At 38.8% G+C, this 27,265-nt stretch overlaps 1 protein-coding gene across 3 annotated transcripts in view; it reads left to right on the top strand.

Moving 5' to 3' along the window:
* The window catches only part of Trps1 (transcriptional repressor GATA binding 1), a 232,354-nt gene that overhangs the window by 46,126 nt on the left and 158,963 nt on the right, over window positions 1-27,265 (top strand). For 2 of the 3 annotated variants that reach the window (XM_075961033.1, XM_075961032.1), the window contains exons 3-4: window positions 13,928-15,057; window positions 24,666-25,269. In XM_075961033.1, coding sequence (XP_075817148.1) covers window positions 13,928-15,057; window positions 24,666-25,269 — 1,734 coding nt within the window. The remainder of the gene's footprint in view (window positions 1-13,927; window positions 15,058-24,665; window positions 25,270-27,265) is intronic. The other variant, XM_075961034.1, reaches the window with a different exon arrangement.

Below are 27,265 nucleotides of genomic sequence, written 5' to 3' on the forward strand. Positions count from 1 at the left end.
CTCTGGGGACAACTTCTGAGGGAAGCTGATCCCGGCTGTCAGGAAGGCTCTAAAAAGATTACTAAGGCCTAGGGTTTGGAAGAATTCAGATTTTTAAACACACTTCCATTTCCCCCAAATAGTTATTTGTTAAGTTCTTAGTTATTTATAGTAAAGTTTATGTTTGGGTGGAACACTTTTCCTGGGCAGTGATTTGGGAAATGAAACAGATGTGCGAGCTATCTGAGTTTGGAAATAAAACAGCTGATCGTGGACTGGGCTGTGCACTGCATCCCCGCTCTGCACGCAGCAAAGAAGGAAAGTGAGAGGACCCCATGGACAGGAAGGTGATCTGGGTAGAATTCTTTTATTTTCGTCTTCATTCGAAGAGAAGTGGTGCTGCTACGAGTAGATTAAAACAATCCATGGGAAAAGTGGGCGGTTATTTCAAAGACATGAATGGGTTTGGGGCCAGATCTAAAGAAACATAACCTCATTTTGTGAAGAGAGAACCAAGTACATTATAGACCAATGATGATTTTGAATATATATGGTTTGAGCTACATACCTGATATTGATGCAAAAGCATGCCTGAAGATAGATAATTAGTCCATGCTGAACCACAAACCATATACTCATATACTCCTACAGATACTCAATAATAAAGCAATGTTTTGAATATTCTTTTCTCTAATGTTTTTATGCCGCAGAAATGCTCTTTAGTAGTTCTTTTTTTAGACCCTTGAACTGTGTTGGTTAAAACTTCCTGAGCTAAAATACTGACTAGTGAATTTTTAAATGCAGAGTTTCATAAGAAATATGTATATCTATGCATCCATATAACAAATGCATGTTATGAGTTAATAGCTTGTATATATTCTGATAAAATATTTTCCTAGACAACACTATTATGAACAATTTCAGGAATCATTTACTGAACTCCACAATTTAAGTCAATTATAGAAATGGATGAACAATTCATTAATCTTTTTCAATTAAATTGGCTTTTAGGAAATGCTCAGAGCTGTTGGTTGTTAATGATAGTTTTATATCCCTCTATATCAAGAAAAAGGAAAGAGGAAAAAACTCAGAGGACTATGTGGCTTTGATCTATGGTTTGGTTTGACATGATGGTTTCATATAAATCGAACCAACTTAACTATAAATACAAGATAGCCGGTTTGGAAGATAGAGTAATTTAAGCAGCGTCTTAGATTTTAATATATACTTTATAAACCAAAAATGTATGCTATCTGGGGGAACATTTGAAAATCCAGCAGCACAGGTATTATATGACAATTTCACATTCATGTAAATGGTAGTTAAAGAACTGGCCAAGGAATTATGGTTAATTTTGTAAAAATAATGTCAAAAAGATTTTCTTACATTTTTCTGTAGACAGTGAACCAGGAATAGGCAAAGACCACCTGCAGCGACCACTATAGAATCACAACTATCTTTTCTAGGTCTGAGGAATTCATGAGATACAATACCATACAGTAATGTGCATAGTCCCGCAAACAGAAAAGAGATAATCCTTTTATGGAAAAATAAAAAATAAAAGAATGACTCGCCTCAACCCAAACTTAAAACAATTGAATCCAATGAACACCAAAAAACAAACAAACAAATGAATACATACATAAGTAACAACAACAACAAGCAAAAGAAGGTAATGGCTAGCACTGAGCTACTTGAATGGATAAGGCTGCTAGATTCCAGTGTTTCACCCCCCACACACTCTGTGTTTTATCAGGGTTCCTTTTCCCCCCCTACATATTTGAAAATAATGGATATGGCATGATTGGGAAGCCTCATGTAATTTTTACTATCTGTATTCAGCCTTTGAGGCTCGCAAGTAGACCAATAATAGGACAAGAGATTGAGTTCTTTAAAAAGTAATTACAGCCTCTTTCTTTTTAATCTGCTTTATTATGCTTATATTTAAACCTTCTCTGAATGGAGGCCTGCATTAACCACGCCGACTCTGCTGTTTCATTAGGGCTTAATGTGCTGCGCATTAGGGCGTTTGCATCATCTTTATGGGGGAGCTTTTAGCTCTCAGATCAGGTTATAAAATTAGGAGTGCTGTCAAGTTGTGCTTCCCACGGGAAAGTGTTTACACTATTCCACGTTGATAAAAGCTCAAGATGCACACAAGACCTTCCCATGTTAGCTGATCTTTTCTGTCCTTCTGCATTATTCAAGACTCCATGAAAGTAGCTACTGGATTCCATTTGGGACCTTCTTTTTGGCCTTTAGTGAAACCCTACATTTACTGGAAGGACCCCTTTCTTAACTTACCAAGGAGTCTCTTCTGTCTGAACCAGGAGTACTGCATGCCTGCTTTGTAAATATTTTTATCCCAGTTGTACAATATGTCATGTTAGAAACAGGAAGAGCAGATTTAAGTGATAGGAAACTGCCCTTTCTTTTTATATTTTCAGCACAATTAACCATAGGGGCTCTATATATTTTTTTTAACATATATGTGTGTTCAACTGAATGCTGGAATTACAATTTTGATTAAAATAGTAAAAGAAAAAACAAAAACAAAACACCGGGGACCATTAATCTCATTGTGGTTTATTTTGACTTGTCTTGAATTTTACTTCCAAATATTTATTTTTTGCTTTGCAGTTTCCTTTGATCTGGAGCATAAGGGAAGTTGTAGATCTTAGCAGGTTCTGTTTCTTTGTTTCTCCAAGTTTAAGGACTATTGCATTTTAGAAAAAAAAACTGGTGAATGAGACTTTAATCAATCCAGACTGTCTATGGTGTACAGAATACTTGACATGTGAATCCAGACTTATTTTCGGCCTGTATCTCTTTAACAAGTAATAAAGTGTGCAAAATAAAACATATGCTCACCCCAAGGCCATAAAGCAAAGCAAAGCTCTGGCATTTACCAGGTTATTTTCATCAGTGGAGATGGCTGAGCTGGATAATGTAAGCGCACCCCCCCACCTCGCCCGCAGGAGAAGTTTGACCATTCTAACTAATCCATTTACCTGTGTGGCAGTTAAATCTCCATTTGGCTGTGCTAACATAGGAGTGCTATGATAAATGTCTACTCCTCTTTGATTTTTTGGTTTGTTTGTTATCATTTAAAGAATGAGTACAATTTTCTAGAATAGTGTTTCTTTCAAGGCAGAATGTTTAGAATAAAAAACCATAATTATCAGTGCATCCAATCAAATTTAGACTCATCCAACTCTTAATAAAAGTTTTATCTCCCAAATGGCCTTCTCTGCTAACTCTATCAAGTCGGCAGGTTATTGAGTGCTTTTCCTTCCTTGAGTCACTGTAATTCCAGCAAACTTGCAGCTGTTGCAGGATCTACAGCGAGTACCCCAACCAGAGGGAAGTTTGGAGAGAGAAAGCAGTAACATTTCATTTTCTGATTTTCTTTATGCTGAGAATCATTAGACCAAACACTTAGTGACATCTTATTAATCCTATGACTTCCAATCTTAACAAATATATTCTGCCTTTTCAGACCCTCAAACTTTCATTTTTATTGAACACCAAATGCAGCATTTATGCTTTCAGTATTTTTAAGTTGATCTACTCTTCTTTCATCATCTTTAAGTTTACATAATAAACATTGTGCAGAGCCTCCCTCCCACAGTTTTAGATTTGCATGTAATAATAGCTAGCATTTATTAAGGGTTTCTTATGTGCTGATGTGTCCCTGAGTTCTTTATGTGCACCAATCAACTCATCTTCATAAAAACCCTTGAAGTAGACACTACCATTATGTCCATTAGAAGGAAAGAGGAAACAGGCATAGGAGGATTAAAGTACCATGCCCATGAGCAGAGAATTGCACAACTAGGGTTGATAGGGTGTAAACCATGATAGATAGGCTGCAGAAGCCTGGCTGCGTAACTACTGCGATACACTGCTTCCCAGAGGGAAACTGCGTTTACTACAAATAGAAAAGAGTGGGAGACAAACCCAATAGCGAGGTGGGCTCTTTGATCCTCATGCTGAATCATTTTAAGTGAGATCACTTTGAGATTATGTGTTATCTAATCCATGCGGTATGATGCTGCTTTATTGAAATTTACTGGGCTTATAATTGAAATCATTGAAAAGGAAATTAAATGTGTCGCTTTGTCTCTCTCTCTTTTTTTAATTACTGTAATTCATTTTCACTGATTCTTTTGCCACAGACACTAGCAGTGACAGAGTAGGTACAGGAGAAATTTTGACTTTCTCAATTAAGACTGCAGTGTTCTTCCCAAATGAAGGGATGGGTCCTGTATTCAGTTGTTTTCTTTCACAGTCTCCTCATTCACAGGTCTTTGTTTTAAGAATGGATGATATGAGAGATCGTGCGAGAGTTGTCTTCTCCTCTCCTTACCGAGCCAAGTCAGTTGGTATGCCTGTGAAGACTAATGATAAGGAGAGGCACTTGCTTCCCAATCAAGTTCTCCAAGGCTGTGCAATTAAGCTTCCACCTTCTGCCTACATTAGGAATGAGGCTGAGTGTGGAAGCAGAAAACCAAAGCAGAAACGCCTTTAGAGAGTTTAATTTGAGCAAGCTGCACGCCATCCCCTTGCTGCGAGCTTTGTGATTTCACTGGGTTCTGCAAGTGAGAAAAGTGTGGGATGCTGTGTGTAGCTGAAGAATTGAGATACCTTGCCTGTCCAGCACCCCCTTTTTCTCATGGTAGGCACAGGTTTAAAGATCACTAGGATTCTCTCATGTATTCAGTAGCCCAGGAATCCCAAGAGAAATGATGGTTTTCCACCTCGTGGGCAGTCCTACTTTGACATCCCATTTTTATTTCTCAGTCAATATATGTAAACTGAAGTTATCAGAGCTTTATTTGCCACTTTTCATTCATAGTTCCATTTTATTGAGTCAAGGCTGGGTATCTGGGCTTTGCTTTAGATTTCTGCTATTATTGTACCTCAAACAGTTGAGAGATTGTTCTGCTATTCTTTATTCTTGTTGCATCAATCTTAATTATGTTTATTAAGTAAATTCAGGTTGTTTTCTTTTTGAAAAACTATATTCTGTATGGTGTGGTGTGTGTGTATGTGTGGTGTGTATATTTGTAGCATGTGTGTATGTGTGTGGTGTGTATGTATTGACAGAGGTTTCGGTCCCACCCGGTCCCACAGTCATTCAGTCCCAAAGAAACACACAGAGGCCTCAATTAATTATAAACTGGTTGGCCTATTAGGTCAGGCTTATCATCAATTAACTCTTACATCTTACATTAACACATAATTCTTGTCTCTGTTAGCCACATGGCTTGGTATCCTTTACCAGTGAGGCATTCTCATCTCGCTTCCTCTGTTTCTGGGTGATGACTGCAAACTGAGCTTTTCCTCTTCCCAGAATTCTCCTATTCTGGTAGCCCTGCCTATACCTCTTGCCTGGCTATTGGCCAATCAGTATTTCATTAAAACAATAAAAGTGACAAATCTTTACAGGGTACAAGACCATTGTCCTACAGTACTTCCCCATTTTTTTTCTTTTCTAAACAAGAACTCTGAATCTAATCTCCTTTGTATAGCTTTTTTCCTGACCATTATCCACAACTTGAAACCAATACTCTAAACAGAGACAAACATCCATAATCCATTTGAGGGGAATGTGGGCATAGTTTTCTAGGCTATTTCATGCTGATTGGACATGCTGATAATCTTATGGGAACCTAAAGAAAATTTAGAATATTGATCAAGTCTTGACTGAAATATTCTGCGAGGCTTGATCACCTCAGCCAGCCATCTTGAGGCTGTTCTGGCTGTAGAACTCAGAGGAAACTCCACCAGAGGGCCTCGGAAATGCTGGATCATCTGGGCCATCTGCTTCTATCAGAGAATATTCAGGGGATCTTTCTTGGTCAAACATGGCGTGTTTTTTTAGCCCCAAATGAATTCACAGTCTCTCATTTCCCATGGAAACAAAAGCAAAACCTCTTCTCCAGAATAATGTACCTTTGACTTAAAAATTGAAGTCAGGGCATTTTCAGAATATAAATGTTGTGTTAATCCAGCAACATTTATAATCAAATGTAGTTTAGCAACTGTTGCTTCTTTTTCAGCTATCGAAGAATTCAGAGACAGCACAATAACATTCAGTATTCAGCTTCTCAGTGTATTTTCCATCTTTTTTTGGCTTTATTTTAAATTCCATTTCTTTTATTTTTGACAGGGTTGGTTTCCCTGTGTATCTTTGACTGTCCTGAAACTCACTCTATAGACCAGGCTATTCTTGAACTCTCATAAATCTGCCTCCCTCAAATGCTGGGATTAAAGGTGTGTACCACCATACCCAACTACTTGTATGTGGTATGTGTGTATGTGTGTGTTGCATATGTGTGTGGTGTGTATGTATGTGTGGTGTGTGTGTGTAGCAAGTGTGTGGTGGGCATGTGCTGCGTGTATGTGTGTGTATGTGTGTGTGTGTGATGTAGGTCAGAAGTTCTTTCTTACTTTCCATCCCATTCAAGCAGAGTCATTCTTGTTTTTTCTGCTGTACTGTCTATGCCGCACTAGCTGGTCAGAGTGTCTGGGCAATTCTCCTGTCTCTGCTGCCAATCTCAGCACAGGAGTGCTGGCACTGCAAGCGCATTTCCTCTCATCCAGCCTTTTAGAGGATCAAGCTCAGGACATCATACTTGTTCCGTATGAGTTTCTACCAGCTGCACCAGCTCCACTACCCCATATTACTTTCTTTTATTTTTTCTATTCATTTATCCATTCTTTAGCCTATCCTCGTTCTTCCTCTTCCTTGTTTTTTTTCTTCTGTTGCTCCCCTTCCTCCCTTCATTTTGTTTAATTTACTTTCTGTTCTGAAGCTCTTTCTTCCCTTGCTCTTTCCTTTCTGTGTTTCTTTTCCTTCAGAAATCTGTCAGCATTTCCTGAGAGAACATTTCATTGTATCCTGTCACTTCTTAACGTTACCCTTCTACCTCGATAGCCATTCCATGTGTTCTGCCTTGGAGGCCCATCTTCAGATGCCAGCTTGCCTGTGCACAGCTCCCATGTTGTCTTTCCTTTTCAGGCTTTTCAGTCTATGTTAGGTATTCTTCTTTCGTTGTCATGGAACTATGGACTCAGCAGAAACTGCTCGTGTTCCATTGCTTTTATTATCTGTTTACATGCGTTTAAAAAATTTAATTCTCTCTGTATGTGTGTTTGTGTGTGTGTTTATGTGTGTGTGTGGCGGGGGGCATTGTACATGTGCATGCAGTTGTCTGACTACAAAGGAAGGCACTGGATCTTACTGGGGCTAGATATACCTGACATGGGTTCTAGGAACTGAACTCAGGTCCTCCACAAGAAAAATATGTGTTCTTTAATGCTGAGTGGTCTGTCCGGCCACATGTGTGAGATTTTTCTGTTAAATCACAGACATTGGTGTGTTCTGGATTATAATTTCCTGTTGATTCCCAGTGCTTTTCAGCTAATACGGGTGCAACAAACAACCTCTTTCATTGGAAAACATTCGGTACTTTAAGGGATTAAACTCAGTTTTCATGTTAAAATTCCTCTTTCATTTTCCCTATATTTTTATTTTCTTCATCAGTGGGCAGTAGCCAGATCGGGCTCATGGGCAGTAGGCCAATGCTCCATAGTGAGTTCCATCTCTGGCCTCTGTTCCTTTCTTGCAGCACTTGCGTTTCTTATGATTTCCATGTAGAGCCATAGGGAGAGACAGACCAAACTTAGAATTGTCCTGGGAGGAGCACTCTGCCTTACCTTGTATTTACACTCTATTTTTTTATGTTCAATAAAAGGTGGACTTTCACATTATTTTTACATTTTTTTGTGTGCCTGTATGGTGTATGATGGTATATAGAAATGTCTGTGTGCTGCGGGAGCTCTTTCTGCCCACTTGGGCAGGACGGAAACCCCAACCTGCAGCCCCACCTGCTGCACCTGTGTATGGATCTGGATAGAGGTACCTAGAAGACCACCTCTCTACCTTGTGCTCTTGAGACGGGGTTTCTCACTGAACCTTGCGTTGGGCTGCTGGCCTGCAGTCAGATAGCCTTCTCTGTGTGTCCCTCAAGGTACTTACTGGCTTCAAAGGAACAAAAGCAGTAGGATCAAAAACCCACTGCGATTGTTCTTGAGTTCTCAGTATTCCTCATTGTCCGCTATGTTCAGCTAGTCCGGATTTATCCCATGCTTTTTCAGACCTAGGCCAGCTGGCCTTGGTGAGTTCCCGATAGAACATCCCCATTGTCTCAGTGTGTCGTACTGGCTTTGTGGAAGCCTAGCCAGTTTGGATGCTCACCTTAGGAGACCTGGATAGAGGTGGGCAGTCCTTGGGCTTCCCACAGGTCAGGGAACCCTGATTGCTCTTCGAGCAGATGAGGGAGGAGGACTTGATTGGGGGAGGGGGAGGGAAATGGGAAGCGGTTGCAGGGAGGAGGCAGAAATCCTTAATAAATAAATAAATTAAGAAAAAAAAAGGAACAAAAGCAGCTGTACCTGGCTTTGTAGGAGAGTTCATACTATTGGCAAACACTTTTACCTGCTGAGGGCCATCCAGTCACCCTGGCCTCATACTCTTGAGATTAGCTTTATGACACTGTAGTTCCAGATATCAGGTAACAGCAGAAAAACTTGTTAAGATTTACATTGAATGAAACTGCAATACAAAATTTAAGTAAACTATCTGTCTGTGATCCTCAATAACTGATTTTTTAAAGGATGTGCACAATAAAGAATCGACACTGTGACTCTTAAATGTGCCTCTTAGAATACATTAAATGATGACCACCCCTCCCACTTAGCTGACTATTATAAATCTGTATAAGAAAAGGATTCACGGGGTTTGTTATGGTGACACTGACAAGAACACGCTGCAGGGATAAGCCTCGCGGAGAGATCCTCGTGGGGAGATTGGTTACTGAAATCTTATTCTCTGTTAGCTGTGCATCTCTGTATCGCACGTGGTTTGCGGGGATGTGTTTTCGGAGCTCTCTGCGTGCAGAAACATTCCGTATGTGTCTTAGCAGGTTCACTCTGGGTCTCAGTACTCTTAACCTAGTCCCTCCCTTACAGATTTCTTCAAGTAATTTCATCGTCCATCATTCACAGTGATTTTCATGTAATAACTTAGCTTTTTATTTTTAAGGTTTTACATTTTGACTATCAGCCCATAACCCCAAGTCCTCTCCAATTAGGCCCTCATTCTTGTCTCTGTTGCCATCAATTATTGTACTTGAAAATGAACCACATCTGAGGGAGAGCTTGTGTGTGGTTTAAACAGCTCCCATCTCGGCTGCTTTGAAAGCAAGTACACGTACTAAAGTGTTGTTTTAAGAGTTTTGAGGCTTTTTTTTCCTTTGACGTATTCCTTTAGATATTATTTTAGTCATTTTTAATGCATATTATTAGGACGAAACGAATTCATCCAGACCGTGAAAAACAATCTTTTAATGTTTTTCAATTCTCCTGTGTAATATTTCTGTGTAACAATGTATAATAAATTATTAAAAAATCCATGGAAAATACTACGTGGAAGGAATAGTTTTTTTTTAACTGAATAATTTTAAATTGAAATCAAAGTAGAATAACACCGATCAGTATTTTCAGGGGTAAATGAGCTAAAATATGTTTTAGTTTGTTTTTCCTGTGTGTGTTATGTATCTTTTTGGGCTGTTTTCTATGTAAAAGTTTGATTTACATTTGGAAAGTTAAATGACCAGTTGCTTTTGTATAAAAGACACAGTTAAGGGCTTTTTGTGACTTTTTTGAAGGTCAAAACAATGAGAGACTTGAAGCAACTAATTATGGCTCCTTATTCCAGGTGGCTCCAGGGTGTTGGAGAGAACTTACTGTCTGTATTCAATCACATCATCCCTTCAGCCCAAATGCAGGGAGTCCTAACATACTCCAAATATTAGTAACACATTCTTCTTGTAGTCCAGAAAGAATATAAATAGATCATTAGCTTGGTAACAGCAAATGGAACCTTTCACTTATGTTAAGAGTACTGTTTGAACAAAGTGTGTTGAATTTGCCACTGATGTCATCACTTCCCATCTATTTGATCTATTCATCATGCTGGCAGGACAAGTTCACCGGATGGGTCACTTTATTAAACAGTCTTTTATTCCTGCGGCTGTTACTTGGTAGTGTACTGTCTACTATAGTACTTCACGACCACATGTAGCTCATTAGATTAAATTAAATTGATGAAAATTAAGAAAACATTTAAGTTACATTAAGAACAAGTCATTTTCTCGACCTTTATTTTAATACCCACACATGACTCATGTCCATCCTTGGCACAAGGAATAATATGCAAAATTTTTATTGCCTTGGAAAATTCTATTTCATCTAGAGTTCTCACTTGATGCTTATAACAATCCAATTAAACGGCAAACTGTACAGCACTAGCTATGTTCATAGAGAGGGGGGAAGAAGTCCTAGGAGGCTACTGTGTTTGTTCACAGAATTTAGAGAACTTCTAGAAGCAGATAAATGTGTGCAAATATAACTGCAGTTCAAGTTTTTATAGAGAATATTTCCTCTTAAGTATCTTTACGTCAAAGAGGTGGTCTAGCTTTCTCATCTTATCCCAAAGCCCAACATGAGTCAAATGCTAAGGAGATAGAGGAGTACATGTTAGGCTCAAAATGAACATACAGCTGTATGGTTTTAACTTGTGAATATACATATATATATATATATATATATATATATATATATATATATATTCAAGTTTTGTATGTCAATATATTATAGTTTCAAATGTTGGTTAGTCAATGAAGAAAGACAGGAAACCGAGTTCTGCTCTTTGTCTCCTCTTTAGTATAATCATAACTAGAAAAAAAAGTTTTTTCCCAACTATTGCTGGGTTTTAACATTTGAGAAATTTGCAGTGATTCTGTATATAAGAGCTGCTGCCTGATAATATTTTTTAGTAAATTATTGCTGTAACTTCTTAACTGTTCTTACAGTGGATTTGTGTTTAACTAAGAAAGGAGATCAAAACTAACACTTGTAAGTACCAAAAATAAAGTCAGTGTAGGCAGTAGACATGAATAGTGTATCTTTAAAAAAAATTTTTATTTTTTTAACAGAGGTTGCCAAATAATGAATATCAGACATGTTTTACGGTGACTTGTGTAAATGTGCCAGTGAGAAAAGAGTTACACAAATATTGTCTAGGTTTTCTTTTGGGGAGAAAAATGAATAGAATACTAAGAAATTACATTTTTCAAAAGTCTTAAGTAATGTGATTCCCATGCTATTTTGCTTTCAGTGGTATATAATACCAAAATGATTTACTGGTATTAACCAAAAAAGCAAATTTGTAATCTATGGGATATCGAAGGGATTGCTCTTTTCTGCAAAGTAAGAGTTGTGAGTTTTCTTTGTTGTTTAGGTTGCATGTAAAAGGCTTCCTAGTGGGAATGTATTCTCAGCATAATTCAGGTTTTAGTCACTAGACCTGTACTAAATAGTGGAGTCGTCATGTCCACTTCTACAGGCAAAGAAACGCTTCTCTTAGACACATTGTCAGCACCAACTCAAAAGACCCAATCTAGTCTGCAAAGTTTGTTCATCATCAGTGAAAATCCTTTATTGATAATTATGCACAAACTTTTCTTTATTCATTGTTAGAAATGCAAGAAATACAAGCTCAAAGGGCTGCTGACATGCCTAGAAATAGTGAATATTTAGTTCAGAATCATGTGTGCTCATTGTTCAACTCCTTTGGTGTGGCTATGCACATGGGTCTTACAGATTGCAAAATCAAAAGTAGTGATGATCCTTGGTAGATTCTCAGGAATCTCACTTGTGTAAGCAGAAGTTTGAAGTCTTTAATATTAAGGAACTCGATATCTCTAAGCAGTGTAGTAGTTAAAATAGCAGAAATCGTCCTCTCTAGATTTTTGTATTTATTCTTATGATAAAACAGTAGTGTTTCAGTATTTACCCCTTCGATCCAAGTTAAAAATCACCAAAGTACTTGAAAATAGCATGGCACCTAGTGCTTGATTCTTTAAGAAACTTAGGTTGCTTCTCAATTCTACTGAATTGGGAAGTCCTGGTGGAAGTTTTGCAATGTACCTAGTTTTAGTGCAACTCTCAGCTCCTTTTGATCACCGTAAGGATGCTGCTATAGATAGTTTTTCTGAGGGATTTGTGATTTCAGCCATCTTTCAGATTGTTTACTCTCAGATGTTTTGCCTTGGAGGGTATTCCTTCGTTGCTTCTCTTGGCTCAGTGATCCTGTTCTTGGTAAATCAAAAACTTGTGTACTTGGGTTTTGAGTACATATGATGTATATGTGTTAATCATATGCATATATTTCATCATCATCTTTTGATTAAGAATGTGGCAACAGCCAAAGTATTATCCTAATGTAAAGTCAGTATCAAGTTGTTTATGTGCTAGTGTTGATTTCCTAGAACTGTAGCGCTGGACATGAATTTAGAAGTTACCTCAATTGACCAACGAGGTTAAGCCTTTTTAGGAAGCAAATGAAAGCATCCATTTTAGTTCCATACAGTAGAGATGCAAACATTCTGGAAAGCTCTACAGCATACGATTTGCATTTTAAGTAGAGCCTTCAAGTGATTTCGAGAAGCCTGAGATTTTTCTCATGGATGATTTGTATATGAGCAGTGATCACACATGTCATTTTTGAGCAGCTGTTGAAGAAGGACAAAAAATGATTTTGCCACTTGTTTTATACTTTACATCTGGTTGCTGGAAAAATTAAAAAAAATCACTGATGTTTGAAGGAAGAATTTCTCTTCCCCTTCATTCCTACTTTTTTTCTTTGTTCCTTCCTTTGTTCCTTCCTTCGTTCCTTCCTTTGTTCCTCCCTTCCTTCCTTTCTTCCTCCTTCTTACCTTCCTTTTTCCTTTTTTCTTTCCTTTTTTCTTTCTTTTTTTTCTTAGATTCCTCTCCTCCCCCCTCCAAATTTCAGTGAGCAATTTAATTTTAGAGCATGAACTTTGGATCAATGTGATGACTGAGGTATATTCTCAGTGTGGCCTGAGAAGGGAGGAAGATTTCCTTATAAGGTGCCTTTGAAGGCCTTGACCAATAAAAGTAATCTTTCATCTTTCTTTTTCTATTTTTGAAATAGAGTCTGCCTATTAAGGCTAGGGTGGTCTTGAACTCTCCATTGTCCTACCTCTGTCTACTGAGTGTTGGGATTCTATTGTATACTAACATGCCTGGCTTACTGTACAACTCAAGTTCAGTAGAGACAGTAGAACTTTAGAGACGTATGTGGGACATTGCCTTATTTTAACTTTTAATTTTAATCCTTTGACCCATTCACAGGAGGAGATAGCGTCTCTTAGCTATTACATAGAGTCTTAACAAAATAGAGCCCTGGTTTCTCTCCATCTCTTATCTGAGAGACGTTTGAAATTCTTTGTATGTATTTCATTCTTGCCCACTTCATTTTATTTTTTTCAATGCTCACGATTAAGCTTCTGTTAGAAGACCAGCTATGTGATCACTTTAGGACTTGGGTTTCATCTAAAACAGAGCCCTCTTCTTTGCCTGCAGCCTCAATTCCATAGGGATCGAGTGTCGTATTTCCTTGGAGAATCTCTTCAATGAATGATCTCAGAGTCACTGCCTCTGGTTTTGATAGCAACCCTTAGCTGTTCAGAAGGCAAAACTTTACAATTTGGGTGTTTCTGCAGTCATGCAGTACAACCCCACTCAGTTGGAAATAGATTTCTTATATATTTATTATTTGGTTCTTTGAACTGGCTATAGTACTTTTATTATGTAACTTCATCCTCTGTCCTAAAATGAGGCACTCAATTGAGAAATAGAACCCCCTTCCTGTAGTTCAAGCCATTTCCTAACAAGTTGGAAAAGTACTGTCATTTTAGAAAAATGTTGAATATTTGACAATACCTCTGCCTTACAGAGAACGGACTGGATTTATGGCACATCTAAAGTAACTTCCATCTCTTCCACACTCCAGGTCACTTCAGGTGGAACCTTCATTGGCATTGGACGGAAAACTCCAGATTGCCAAGGCAACACCAAGTATTTCCGCTGCAAATTCTGCAATTTCACTTATATGGGCAACTCATCAACTGAACTAGAGCAGCATTTTCTTCAGACTCACCCGAATAAAATAAAAGTTTCTCTCCCATCCTCGGAGGGTGCGAAAACTTCCGAGAAAAACTCGAACAAGTCCATCCCTGCCCTTCGAGCCAGCGACTCTGGAGACTTTGGAAAATGGCAGGACAAGATCACAGTCAAGGCGGGAGACGACACCCCTGTCGGCTACTCCGTGCCCATCAAGTCCCTCGATTCCTCAAGACAAAATGGTACAGAGGCCACCAGTTATTACTGGTGCAAATTTTGTAGTTTCAGCTGTGAGTCATCTAGCTCCCTTAAGCTGCTGGAACATTACGGCAAGCAGCACGGAGCACTGCTGTCAGGCGGCCTTAATCCAGAGCTGAATGACAAGCTTCCCAGGGGCTCTGTTATTAATCAGAATGATCTAGCCAAAAGCGTAGAAGGAGAGCCATTGACCAAGCCAGAAAAGGGCTTGAGTGGGGCTAAAAAGAAGGACTTCCCCAGCAAGGGAGCAGAGGACAATATGGTCACAAGCTATAACTGTCAGTTCTGTGACTTTAGATATTCCAAAAGCCATGGCCCTGATGTGATTGTAGTGGGTCCACTTCTCCGTCACTATCAACAGCTCCATAACATTCATAAGTGTACCATTAAGCACTGTCCGTTCTGTCCCAGAGGCCTCTGCAGCCCTGAAAAGCACCTTGGAGAAATTACTTACCCGTTTGCTTGTAGAAAGAGTAATTGTTCCCACTGTGCGCTCTTGCTGTTGCACTTGTCTCCTGGGGTGGCCGGAAGTTCCCGAGTCAAACACCAGTGCCACCAGTGTTCCTTCTCTACCCCTGATGTAGATGTGCTCCTCTTTCACTATGAGACCATGCATGAGTCCCCAGCGTCGGATGTCAAGCAAGAGGCAAACCATCTGCTAGGATCCGATGGGCAGCAGGCTGTCAAGGAAAGCAAAGAGCACTCGTGCACAAAATGCGATTTTATTACCCAGGTGGAAGAAGAAATTTCTAGACACTACAGGTAAGTGCGCCGGGTCCCGAAACACTAGGATCATAGAACCCAGAGGGGTGGTGCGGGGATGGGTGGGTCTGCATCTGACGTGGCTGAACGTGCAGGACAGTCACCAAGAAGTTCTTCTGTAGCATAGCAGATGGCATGCTTATTAGTATGATGACCTCAGATTTTAATTTAGTCATGTGTTCTCATGTTTCCTAAGTGTTTTATACCGCTCGTGGAGGGCATTTCCAAGTTCTCAGTGAAGTGGATCATGAGTTTACTAATTTAGCTAGTATGACTCTGCCTCCTGTAATTATTGAAGGAACAGCTCCCAAATGAAAGGTTCTTTAAGAATATATTTTATTCTCTGGAAGCAATCTGTTTGAGATGGTTGCTCATTGTTCTTTTTGAATGAGACTGGACATTTTTCTCACTGCTGATTCTTAAAATATATCCTTGATTGGGACACAAACCATAATGTTGAGGTGAGATTTTGTTAATAGACATGATTTTGATTATGCTGTCACTCCTTGTGGGCAGATAGAACAGGTTATTTTAAAATCATTCACATATACAACACAGCACATTCCTTCTAATTATTTGATTTCCCCTTATAAGTCTTAACTTCCCAAATTTCCCATTCCTAGTTTCTATAGAGGAGTTTACATTAACCACTCTTTTAATATATGCATTTCCTTCTGCATTTCGGAAGTGTACATTGTACCGGGCACTGTCTGTACAGGAGTAAGTAAGCTAGGCACAGTCACTGGCCATATGGAGCTGACACTTTGGTAGGGAGGACAAGGCCCCTGCAGATTGTCAGGATCGGGAAGTGCCATAAAAGCAGAGGAACAGAAGGCTATGCACGAAATGAACATAGGAAGAGCATAGCTTAATAATGGCAAGTCAGGAAATGCCTTCCCAATGAAGGCAAGCTTAAGCCAAGACCTGGTTAGATTCTGGAATGATATTCAAGTCTTGGAGATACAGTGTGTGCAGAGTTGAGCATTTATTGGTGTTATTATTGTTATTCTGCCTCTAACCCCCAAAGAGAAAACTTTATTTACTTTCTTTTTATTATTGTTTATGTTTTTACTTACCTAGTTTATTTATTTGACATGGTCACACTATAGTCTGAACTGAGCGTAACTCACTGGATAGCACAAGTTGATGCCAAACTCTTGTCAGTGTTCCTGCCTCGGTGCTTCCCACATGTTGAGGTCAGAGGAGTGAGCCACTGTTGTCAGCTTTCACTTACTATTCAATGTGCTTTTAAAGATTTTTTAAAACAGCTGATTATTTTAGGCTTTTTTTCCCCCAAAGACTTTAAACGATGCCTTTCATTCTTTTCCGAGGTTCTATGTTAGTGGCATAGCATGTTTGTCTTCTCAGTCATCAACAATGAAGCAGTCCAAGAATAGGCTAAATGTTAGATGTTAATTTGAAGGGCATCCTAATGTTCACAGTGAATCAAAATGTTCAGAAAACACTTACTTGAGATTTACACTGTTTAATTTATAAGGTCAGCCCTAGGAAAGACACAGTCCTGCAATCAAATATGTGTTCACACTTGCGATGAGTATTTCTGTCTCCTTCGATGATGTTAGCTGCATGCTAATTTATTTCTGGGCAAGCAAGCACCAGTTTTTTCTTGACTTTCACTAATGTGGATGTAGAGGTATGGGTGCATTTTTGCATATTTTGTACATATAGTTGTGAAGTGGTGTTTACACTATGTTTTAACATAGGTGATCTAGTAGTTTTTAAAGGGGGTGGCTATTTTGAAGAAATCCTCTTTACTTTCTTAATTATGAAGACAATGGAATAAGTACACAAGGTAACGCACATATGTGCATATGTGTGTGCAATATGTGCATATATGTGTGCATGCATATTCACACACACACAACAGAGTTGACTGATAGACCTAGCAACCAGATGATTTGGACTAACAAATTTTCTTCAGGACTCTAGGTCATTACTTAAAGCTTTGTCTGAAAAAACCCAGCGTATTTTTGGATAAAGAAAACAATCTTTGAAGATAGGAAAAGTTTCCATAAAAGAGATTTCCTAATAATGTCAGGATTTAGTTGATTCTTAGTAATTAAAGTAACCTCTACCAGGATGAGACTATTCTTTCCTGCCCTGCACTGTATTTGTGAAGTTTAACACATGAGCACACATAGATCTTCACAAATGTCTTTATGCAAATGGAATTCCCAGCAGCATTTCCCTTCATAGTAGTTTCCAATACACTGACAGCTCCAAGGTGAGTTACACTTTAATCTTTCATTATGTAGTTTTAGAGTAAGGAGGAACTAAGGGTCTATGCCAAAGGCAGTTGTATGTTGGCTTTGAATCTAAGTTAAGCTCCCAGCATTTTACTAGTTAAGAAATTAAATAGAATGTGTCCCTAGGTCATTGAGTAGTTTAATAACACACACACTTATATCCTGACATAATTTTGTTTATTTAAGCACCTTTTCTATTGGAGGTCATTCATCTACTATCTGGGAGTTTTTATAGAACTTTTTGAAATTTGGAACTTTATGATTTCAGAGTCATAATTCATAATTGCTGAAGTATAAGGAAATGTTGGTCACATTCGAAGACTTAGGGATGTAAATTGAAACAGCTATGCAGGTGCTTCAAACTCAAACTGCTATGGAAGTATTTACTGCCAATGCCACATTTTAAAAATAGGTTAACAGGTCATCTCACCTTATCTCAGTTCTATCTTCCTAGATTACGTTCTATTTATTTATATTAACCCTGGTAGGGAGCTTCTATTATCATTTGATGTTACTGTGATAGAACAGTCTAGGTTTTGAGTACTTTATGTGCAATACTGAAACTGTCACAAAAATCAGCATATTCTTTCTAATTGTACAGTGTGTGTGAAATACATTACATCTGAACAGAGTTGATGTGGCACTCGGAGAAGCTCAGTGTGGATTCCATGTATACACACTTTTCCTAAGAGCCAGGTTGTTCTGAGTGGAGCTGAAATATTATCCACTCGGTAACTGGAAATGGTCTAGTTATCATCCTTCCTTAGTGTTTTTGCATACTTATAATGTCCCCTAACTCACCCAGGGCTGTCAGGTGTTTTCCATGCATGAATCTGCTTCTCTTGCATTAGGTATTTTATTTAATTAACACTCAATAGACATTGCCTCTCTTTTCTATTGGCCACCATCTTTCTCAAAATGGCCAGTATTATAATTTATGTTTCAGTCCTAAGTAGGACAAAAGACTTATAAAATAAGTGTAAGCAACCGTGCTCATTAAAATCTACTTTTAATGCATTGCCAGACTTCCCCAAATTAAGGGGAATTTCCGAAGCTTATTCTTTACTTCACGCAGAATGAGCTCAGCCATAGGGAGGGAGAAGTGAAAAGCAAGTGTGGCATGTGAGGTTGCATGGAGGACAAATGCCAGTATGTCTGCTGGATGTGGCCAAGACTGGTGTGGGGTCATCTGCAGGGAGAGGCCGAAGTTGTGAGTTCCACTTTAATGTTGCTGCTGATTAGGTTATTTCCACATTCAGTGCTCTTCTCTTCTCTGTCAGAAGTAAATGTAAATTTGTTTATAGAAAAGTCATCAATCTTTGCTTACAAAGTAGTCATGTGTTAAGATAAGTTTTGTATGCACTCACTATTACAAAGTTTGCTGTGCAGACAGAGAGCAGATCCACCGTGTGTGAGAAAAATGGAAAGCAGAAATGATAGATCCAGCTACATACGAATTTTAGATAAAGGGGTTTTCAGTTATAATGTGATATCATAATTGTTACATGTTTAAGGAGGAAATAATTGCTATTTAAAATTATCATGCATTGTGAAACTATAAATTTCTGAGGGATGCCAATGAACAAATACCATTCCTGACCATAATCATTGAAAACTAAAGAAAACAAATAGGATAATTGACAGATTAGGTAATGATAGAAAGCCAGTGAGCTTATCACAATGAGATATTGGAACAATATTTTTTGAATAAACATTTATTTATTTATTTAAAAATTTAATTAATTTAATAATTTAACTGGTATGGGTGTTTTGTCTGCATGTTTGTGCATGCAACATGTTTTCTTGATGAAGGTGTTGGATTCTCTGGGTCTGGAGTTGCAGATAGCTCTGAGACCTCACATGGATGCTAGGAATCAGACCTTGGTCCTCTGAAAAAGCAATCAGTCTGCCTAAGTGCTGAAACATCTCTCTAGACCCATAGAGAAAGTTTTGAAGATGCAGCAGGGAAGTAGAAAATCTGAAACCAGATAGTAAAATATGGAAATACCATGGGATCTTTACAGATGCACAACTAATCAGAATCTTAAAGAAATAATAAAGAGAATGGCACAGATGTTATACAGTCGATATTTGAGGGGAACATTGAGAACAGTTTCTAGTGCTCACTGATGAAAGATATAAATGCATAGACTCAAAGAAGCATAACACACACTAAAAAAAATGTATTATATACAGATAAACTTCTCCACAGTTATATTATTGCAGAAGTAAAAAGCCAAGATCCTTCAGAGCAGCTACCAACAAACAATGAAGTACTTAGAAAGGAGAAGTCGTTTGGCATGCTCTCTTTGGCGAAGTTGGAAACCGGAAGCAGGGGAATATTGCCAAATAAATCAACCTACTGCTTACCCAGACAGTCTTCTAGGGATAAAAGCAAGAAATGTTCAGATAAGACCTTGGAAATCTCTCTGTCACAGTTACCTGTCCATTGTGGTATTTATGAATATATTTAAATTTGTTGTTTGTATGTTTTAGTCTGAAATAATTAACATTGCTCTGACCATATTTTATATGGATGTTGTGCTCTATTCATATTGAAAAACAGATATTTATGTTAAGGAAATCTGAAAATAACAAGTCTACTGTGCATGCGTACAGTTTCTAGCACAGCGAAGCCATGGTGGCTGTAATGAGATCTGTGGAGAGTTTATACTTTTTAAACAGTGTCTAGTAACTCAGTGCCTGGACACTCAAAGATAGACATAGCATTTCAACTTGAAAGCTGCCCCTGAGAAACATAAGAATACTAAGGACATTAGAGACCACAGATAAAATAATATGCAGTATTTTTACCTTTATTTGTAGATATTAATTTTGAAAATTTCCAGAAAGATCCTGAAAGTATGCAATATACTTACCTAGACTAGGGCTCAATGGGAGAGTGCATAACATATGATTCCCACATCTGTGGGTTCAATCTCTAAGTCTGCGAAACACATAAATAAAAACCAAAAAATAAAAAATAAAATAGCTACCTTGTCTTAGAATAAGAGGAGGTTTAGACTGGATTTTTCAGTTTATATTGGGAGTTTTGTTTTTTTTTTTCTGTTTTTCAAGACAGGGCTTCTCTGTTGCTTTGGAGCCTATCCTGGAACTTCCTCTCTAGACCAGGCTGGCCTGTTGCTCACAGAGATCTGCCTGCCTCTGCCTCCAAGTCCTGGGATTAAAGGTGTGACACACCATTGCCTGGCTTATATTCATTTTTATGTTATTTCCTATTCACTGCTTGCTTTTTATTTTATTGGAAGACATATTTCTATTTTGACTAATTATTAGGTCATATCATCCTTTTAAAATTAAATCATAAATTGGAATTATTTAGGCATGACATGGTATTTTCTCTTAATACTAAAAGGAAGAGGTTTAACCTGTTTGAAGATGCCCACTCCACGCCACCATAGATAGTAACTACAAATTAAATATTGATCAGACAATCTCAAAGTAAGAAGTGGATAATTATTTTGCAGGCTGTTTCTCTCCAGTAAAACCAAAACTGTAAGTTGGGATCTTACAGTTTCAGAGGTATGGAACCCAAGACCATCATAACAGGGACCATGTCTCGGCAGGCAGGAGGGTTTGATGCTGATATAGTATCTATGATCCAGTGATCCAGATACATGAGGCAGAGAGGGTGAGATACACAAGATGTCTTTTGAAACCTCAAAGTCTACCACTTTCTTTAATAAGGCCATACCTCCTAATCCTTCCCAAACAACTGGAGACTAAGTGTTCATTAAGGCCATTTTCATTCAGATCACCACAGCATGAGAGTTTTATCAAGTAAGTAGCATCCTTTAGCTGTTTCTTTTTCTCAAAATATTCCTGATCCTTTTATGAATTATGAAAATCATAGAAATTAATAAATGAACTCTACTTTTAGGTTAAAAGCTAACTGCAAGGTGCAATCTCAGAAGGATACAATATAAATATTTTTTACAGCATGTGACAATTCTATGAACTAGGATAAGCCATTAAACCTTTCCTTCTCACAGAAATTCTAAGTCACTAAAATTCAAGTACAAGTTGCTGTTCTATGGAAAATTGTTTTCCTTTTCCTGGAGAGAAATGATGAGTTAGATGTTCATTAAATTTCTCTCTTTATTCATCCCTTCATTGTGAGTACAAAAGTCATATTGAGTCTTCACATTAGAAAGTTCCAAATGTTGCATAAGAGAAACACTAATTTTCCTTTTTGTCAGCCTTCTATAATGGAAGGAGACTATGGAAATATAATCCTGTTTCCTTTGGTAGTGTGAGAAGAATGTTTGTTCTTCACTTGATTGAAGCATATAGAACTTAAATCCAAAATATATACTACATTTATAGTGTCTTTTAGATTGCCTTAGTATAAGCAGACGATCTAATTAAACAATGAACAATAAATAGTACCTCTCAATTTGTACCATGTACATACTTTTTAGTATCTCTCTGTCGTTTCTTGACTCCATGTTACATCAGCATCACGAACATCCCCAGCCACATATTTTTCAACCTTTCTTGTTTGCTGTTTCAATGTGTGCCACTGTTAAGTTGAATCTCAGAAGGGAGTGATGAGAGATGGATGATACCCATCATGAGAAGTTCCTGTGAGAATGCTCTGCAAGCTGCTGAGTTCCGGCAGGCTAAGTCAGAGACTGGGCTTCATCCATGTCTCTAGATGATGACTGTCAATGTCAGAGTCTGAAAGGTACCACTCTGTATTAGAAATGTGCATTGAAATGTTCACATCACTCCCAAATTTTGGAAGAAGTATCATCTTTTTAATTAGCCCTCTACCATTTATTTAGACTTGATTCAAGGAGGGAAGAATTAGTCGGGTCTTGTGAGAACTTTGAAGCCAAACTTACTGCTTTACTGTTCATCATTACTCTCTTGTCACAAATGATAGTCAGCGTGTGTTTTAAGATTCCTAAGGAGAATAAGGGCTTTACCTGTGTTTCCTTAAAGTTAAAAAGATGAGGGATACCTTGAGAGTTTGTTAAGTCACTTAGAATCACGATATATCTGGTAACATGGTTTTCATGTTACATACTGGTCCCTGCTTTGGTGCTCATTAAACATTTAGGTTCTTAAGTCGTGTCTAGGCAGTTTTTCAGGAAGTTGAGGCAGCTTTAGAATTGCCTCACATGACCTGTTTTGTAAATGTGTATTGTCCTTATTCTCTTTTCTATTGCAAGATATTTTGCAGCCTCCCCTCTGTTGTTTCATTTTTTATTTTATCAGTAATTTCATTGATTTAAAAATATCATGAAACATTTAGGCTTCAGCATATTGAAAAGCTGGGCTTTGACCCGGGAGTTAGATGGTTTGTGGCATCAGCTTCTTGTGGACTGACTGGCTAAGGCATCATTTCTCCACATTATTATTGTCCACAAATGAACCCTGGACATGGGAGCCTTGTTGTTTTGACATTTCATCCTCAGACGTAACTCATAGCAAGACACATTTAATGCAAAAACTGTTATAGTCTCTTCCCGATAATTCAACTATATGTTTGTCATGTTCATCCCTGCCTACTTCTCTCCGAAGGTTTCAGAAGTATCCACCCTTCCTATGACAATCACCAACACATTAATTACTTCTTTGTTATTTTTCTGTCTACAGTGGCCTCTTCCACATCTCAGATTTGCTAAAATGTGCTCTTTTCCTCCTGTGCTTGATAATTTTATGTCAGCTTGACATAAGCGTTAGTCAACTGAGAGGAAGGAACCTTGGCCAAGAAAATGCCTCTGTAGATTAGACTACAGACAAACCTGTAGGGCTTTCTTAACTACTGATTGATCTGGGAGTGTCCAGTCATTGTGAATGGTGGCACCCCTTACCTATGGTCCTGCATTCTATAAGAAATCAGGCTGAGTAAGCCATGAGGAGCAAGCCAGTAAGCAGCACTCCTTGGCCTCTACATCAGCTCCTGACTCGTTTCCTGCCCTGCTTGAGTTCCTATCCTGACGTCCTTAGATGATGAAGCAATGATGAAATGTAAGTCAAACAAGCCTTGCCTCCCTAAATTGGTTTGGTCATGGTATTTCATTACTACAGTGGTAAGCTTAATCAGGACACCTCCTTCTTTCTTCCCAATAGGACAGCTCCTTCTTGTCCTTTGGATTTGTAGACTTCCTTCAGAAAGTGTCTTGACTTTCCTAAGCTACCCTCATATGCCTGAAACTCTCTTTCATGCCATTATTACCATACATCATTCTCTGTACCTAAATATTTGTGTGTAGTGAAGTGTGCCTATAAATGCCAAGTAATCAAGGACTCTGAGTTCCTTCCTATTTTACCACTATGTAGCTAGAAGTTGGCAAAATGATATATTGATGCTTATCTATAATTGGAGTGACTTCAAGTGATAGTTCATAGAACTTACTGTGCTACCTTTTTGGTTACATGGGGTAAGTAGAAAATGCTTCATATGATATTTAGAGAGCTAAGACTTTTTAACCAAAGAAAGAATGCCTCATTGCAAAAATTGTGTATTTTTTAGTATGCTTTTTTACAATTAAATACCTATGTTCTATTTAATGAAACATTTATCATGATAATATAGCAGCTATCTTTCCTTAACAATGGAGATGTTATAACATATGGCAATACAGTTTATTTGTTTATGACTTTTATAAAGAAAGTACACACAGGACCACATATACAGACTCCTTTAACAACTTTATCTTTGCAGCCACTGCCAGGCTGTTTGACACCTAGCAGACATTCAGTGTCCTCAGTTTCTATATCTATTTATAGATTATGCAATTTATGTATCATATTTTTGTTTTGGCACATCTTATTTTCTAGATTATATAGGTCAGGTAGCCTTATTTCATGGCTAAATTGATTATAGCACATGCTAGAAAGGAATGTTGTAATCAGGATGTTTTAATATGGGGAAAAGGTGTAAAAAGGAACTCAGCATTAAAAATGTTAATGTATTAATAGCTCAGATAAACAAAAGTGGAAAGGACATTGATGAAATCAGTTTTCAGAACACAGATATCTTACTAATACAGAGTTGACTGTTATCCACCCAGATAAAGTGAACAGAGCGGATGATAACGAAAGTAAACAATCAGCTGACACCCCCCCCCCCATGTGTGTGTGTGTTTTCATGACTGTTAGTGCTAAAGAAAACTTCAGATTCTTACATTGGAGTGAAAATGCCTGCTAATTAAATTCCACTTTCTGGGAGTGGAGAGTGTTGTGTTTCTTTCAGCCTGCTGCATTGCACGAGAGAAGTCAGGTGCATGCGGACTATTTTAGTCCTCATGCACAGACAATATTCCCTTCCAAATCCTGGCTTCCCATTGACTCTTTTCTTCCTTCCAGGAGAGCACACAGCTGCTACAAATGTCGCCAGTGCAGCTTCACAGCTGCTGACACTCAGTCACTCTTGGAGCACTTCAACACGGTTCACTGCCAGGAACAGGAAATCACTACCGCTAATGGCGAAGAGGATGGCCATGCCATACCCACCATCAAAGAAGAGCCCAAAATTGACCTCAAGGTCTACAGTCTGCTAAACCCAGACTCTAAAATGGGAGAGACGGTTCCCGAGAGCATAGTCAAGAGGGAGAAACTCGATGACAAGGAAGGGCTGAAAGATAAAGTCTGGACTGAGAGTTCCAACGATGATCTACGTGGCATGTCTTGGAGGGGGGCTGACATCCTGCGGGGCAGTCCATCCTACACTCAAGCAAGCCTAGGGCTCTTGACACCTGTGTCCAGCTCCCAAGAGCAGACAAAGACTCTGAGAGACAGCCCCAACGTCGAAGCTGCCCACCTGGCACGACCTATGTATGGCTTGGCCGTCGATACCAAGGGCTTCCTGCAAGGAGCACCTGCTGGTAGCGAGAAGTCTGCCTCCCTCACCCAGCAGTATCCTGCTTCTGGCGAGAGCAAGACCAAGGACGAATCCCAGTCGCTGTTACGGGTAGGAAGGTTTACTTTTTAAAATCATTTCTATCTTTTGAAGGAAACAAACGTTCTCTATATTTAGTTTAATGTGTTGTGTAGTGAAATGAAGTGATCTGTGTTGAGATTTTAGATGCATGAAGACCAAAGGAGCAGAAAGCAGCCTACAGGTAGGCAGCTGCCTATTTGTCTTTGCTCTCAGCCCTGGTTTGAATGTTGGTTAATCATTCTTGGTGATTATGCAAAGCAACAAAACCACCTTTGTAGGAGGGAGCATCCTAATCCCATAAGGATGCTCAGCTGGATTCAAATAGCTGATCGCTGTTTAAGTTGCTGTGGTACAGAACCCAGTAAGGGAGGTGAGCAGAGATTAAAACACTAAGAATGTAAACTCCTGGGCGAGATGTTAATCCAGAAAGTAGCATTTCTTAAAACACACACCCACCAAACAAACAAACAACAACGACATAACGACGCCTGTAATTAAGTTGCCAGGAAGAATGAAAAGGATGAGAACAATCTAAACGCGAATAGTACAAATGCTGCCAAAAGCAGAGTTTTTTGTCTTCCATAATCGCAAGGCCTTTTAGGGAGGAAAACACGGGTGCAAAGTAAGGAAAGCCATCATTTTTGTGCACGCGTTGTAGACTCAATGTTCTCAAGAAATATTTTAGCTTTTGAAACGTCACGAGCTCCCGGTGTGCCATATGTGTGTTTTGACTAGAGCAGTTAAGTACCCTTCAGCATTTCACCTTCGTGCTGAGAAAATTTAGAGATTTCAGGATGGTTTTGAAGCTATGTTCCTGGCATAGAAGGTAGGATCAGAAATTAGCTCTCTTTACAAAAACACCTGGTTAGGAACCTGTGCTCACTCAGCCTAAGGCTTTGACCTGTAGGTCATCGACCACGGGTCTGTGGTCATGGACACTGGAGAGAAGTGCTTTGCCTTGATCTTAGCCGCTCCTTTGTCATTTTGCTTCAGATTTCTTGAAGCCATTCTGTGTGTCTCTGGTGCTGTGGAGTGGAGTTAAGCAAGGCCCCCTTGGAAGTGGTGCAGTTTTTAAAAAAAAGCAGTTTGTTTTCCTACCTGTAGTTAAGTCCTAGAGCTAAAAGGAGTCTTGGACATAGAAGAGGGGGTACCCCTGTTGCCCTGAGAAACAAAGAGCTTTTCCTGCTGTTTGGCTGGAGCAAATGTTCTCTAAGTAATTTTAGAAAAAAACAAACAAACAGTTCTGTGCCCTCCGGGAGCTCCCTTTGCCTAACTGCAGAGAGATGCACCTGTCTGATTGTACATAGTCTTTCTCAGTGCTCCAAGCCTTTCTGGTCTCATGGGCCTTTTGTGGCTTTTGCTTGAGAGGGAGAATGGGTATCATATATTTTATATATGTTATTATCCTCCGGTGACACCTTTAGAATGGGGTACAATTGGGTACTTTCCAATAGAGCCCTTTTTCTTCCTGTTCCACGTAGCTGACATTTCTGCATGGCTCCAAGTTATTCCAGTGTCTTTTTCACTCGGGAGGCAGAGGCAGGCGGATCTCTTTGAGTTCGAGACCAGCCTGGTCTACAGAGCTAGTTCCAGGACAGGCTGGCTCCAAAGCCACAGAGAAACCCTGTCTCGAAAAAACAAAAATAAAATAAAAAAAACCAAAAACTATTTCCAGTCTGTCAGTTTTTCTGCCTTCCTTGTATGCTCAAAGAATTTGGAATGATAAGTAGTTGGCTAAGGAGTCGGATGAAAAGCCTATTGGTACTGCGATCAGCCTGAGGATGGTAAAACTTCTGAGAACAATTCGTTCTCTTCAGTTCCTCCACTTCCTTAATTCCCTGACTTTAAGTTTCAATTGCACCATTTCAACTGCCCTTTCACTTCCTCTGCATCAGCAGCTGACGTAGAAGATCTTCTACCCAGCTAAGTCTTCGATGAGTGGCTGAGACCCTAACCTTGTGATTGATGATCGTTCAAGGCTGCCTTCTACTTCATTTCACAATGCAGGCACGCACACACTTCTTAA

The sequence above is a fragment of the Microtus pennsylvanicus genome, chromosome 2 (assembly GCF_037038515.1).
Source record: "Microtus pennsylvanicus isolate mMicPen1 chromosome 2, mMicPen1.hap1, whole genome shotgun sequence".
NCBI classification, from domain to species: Eukaryota; Metazoa; Chordata; class Mammalia; order Rodentia; family Cricetidae; genus Microtus; species Microtus pennsylvanicus.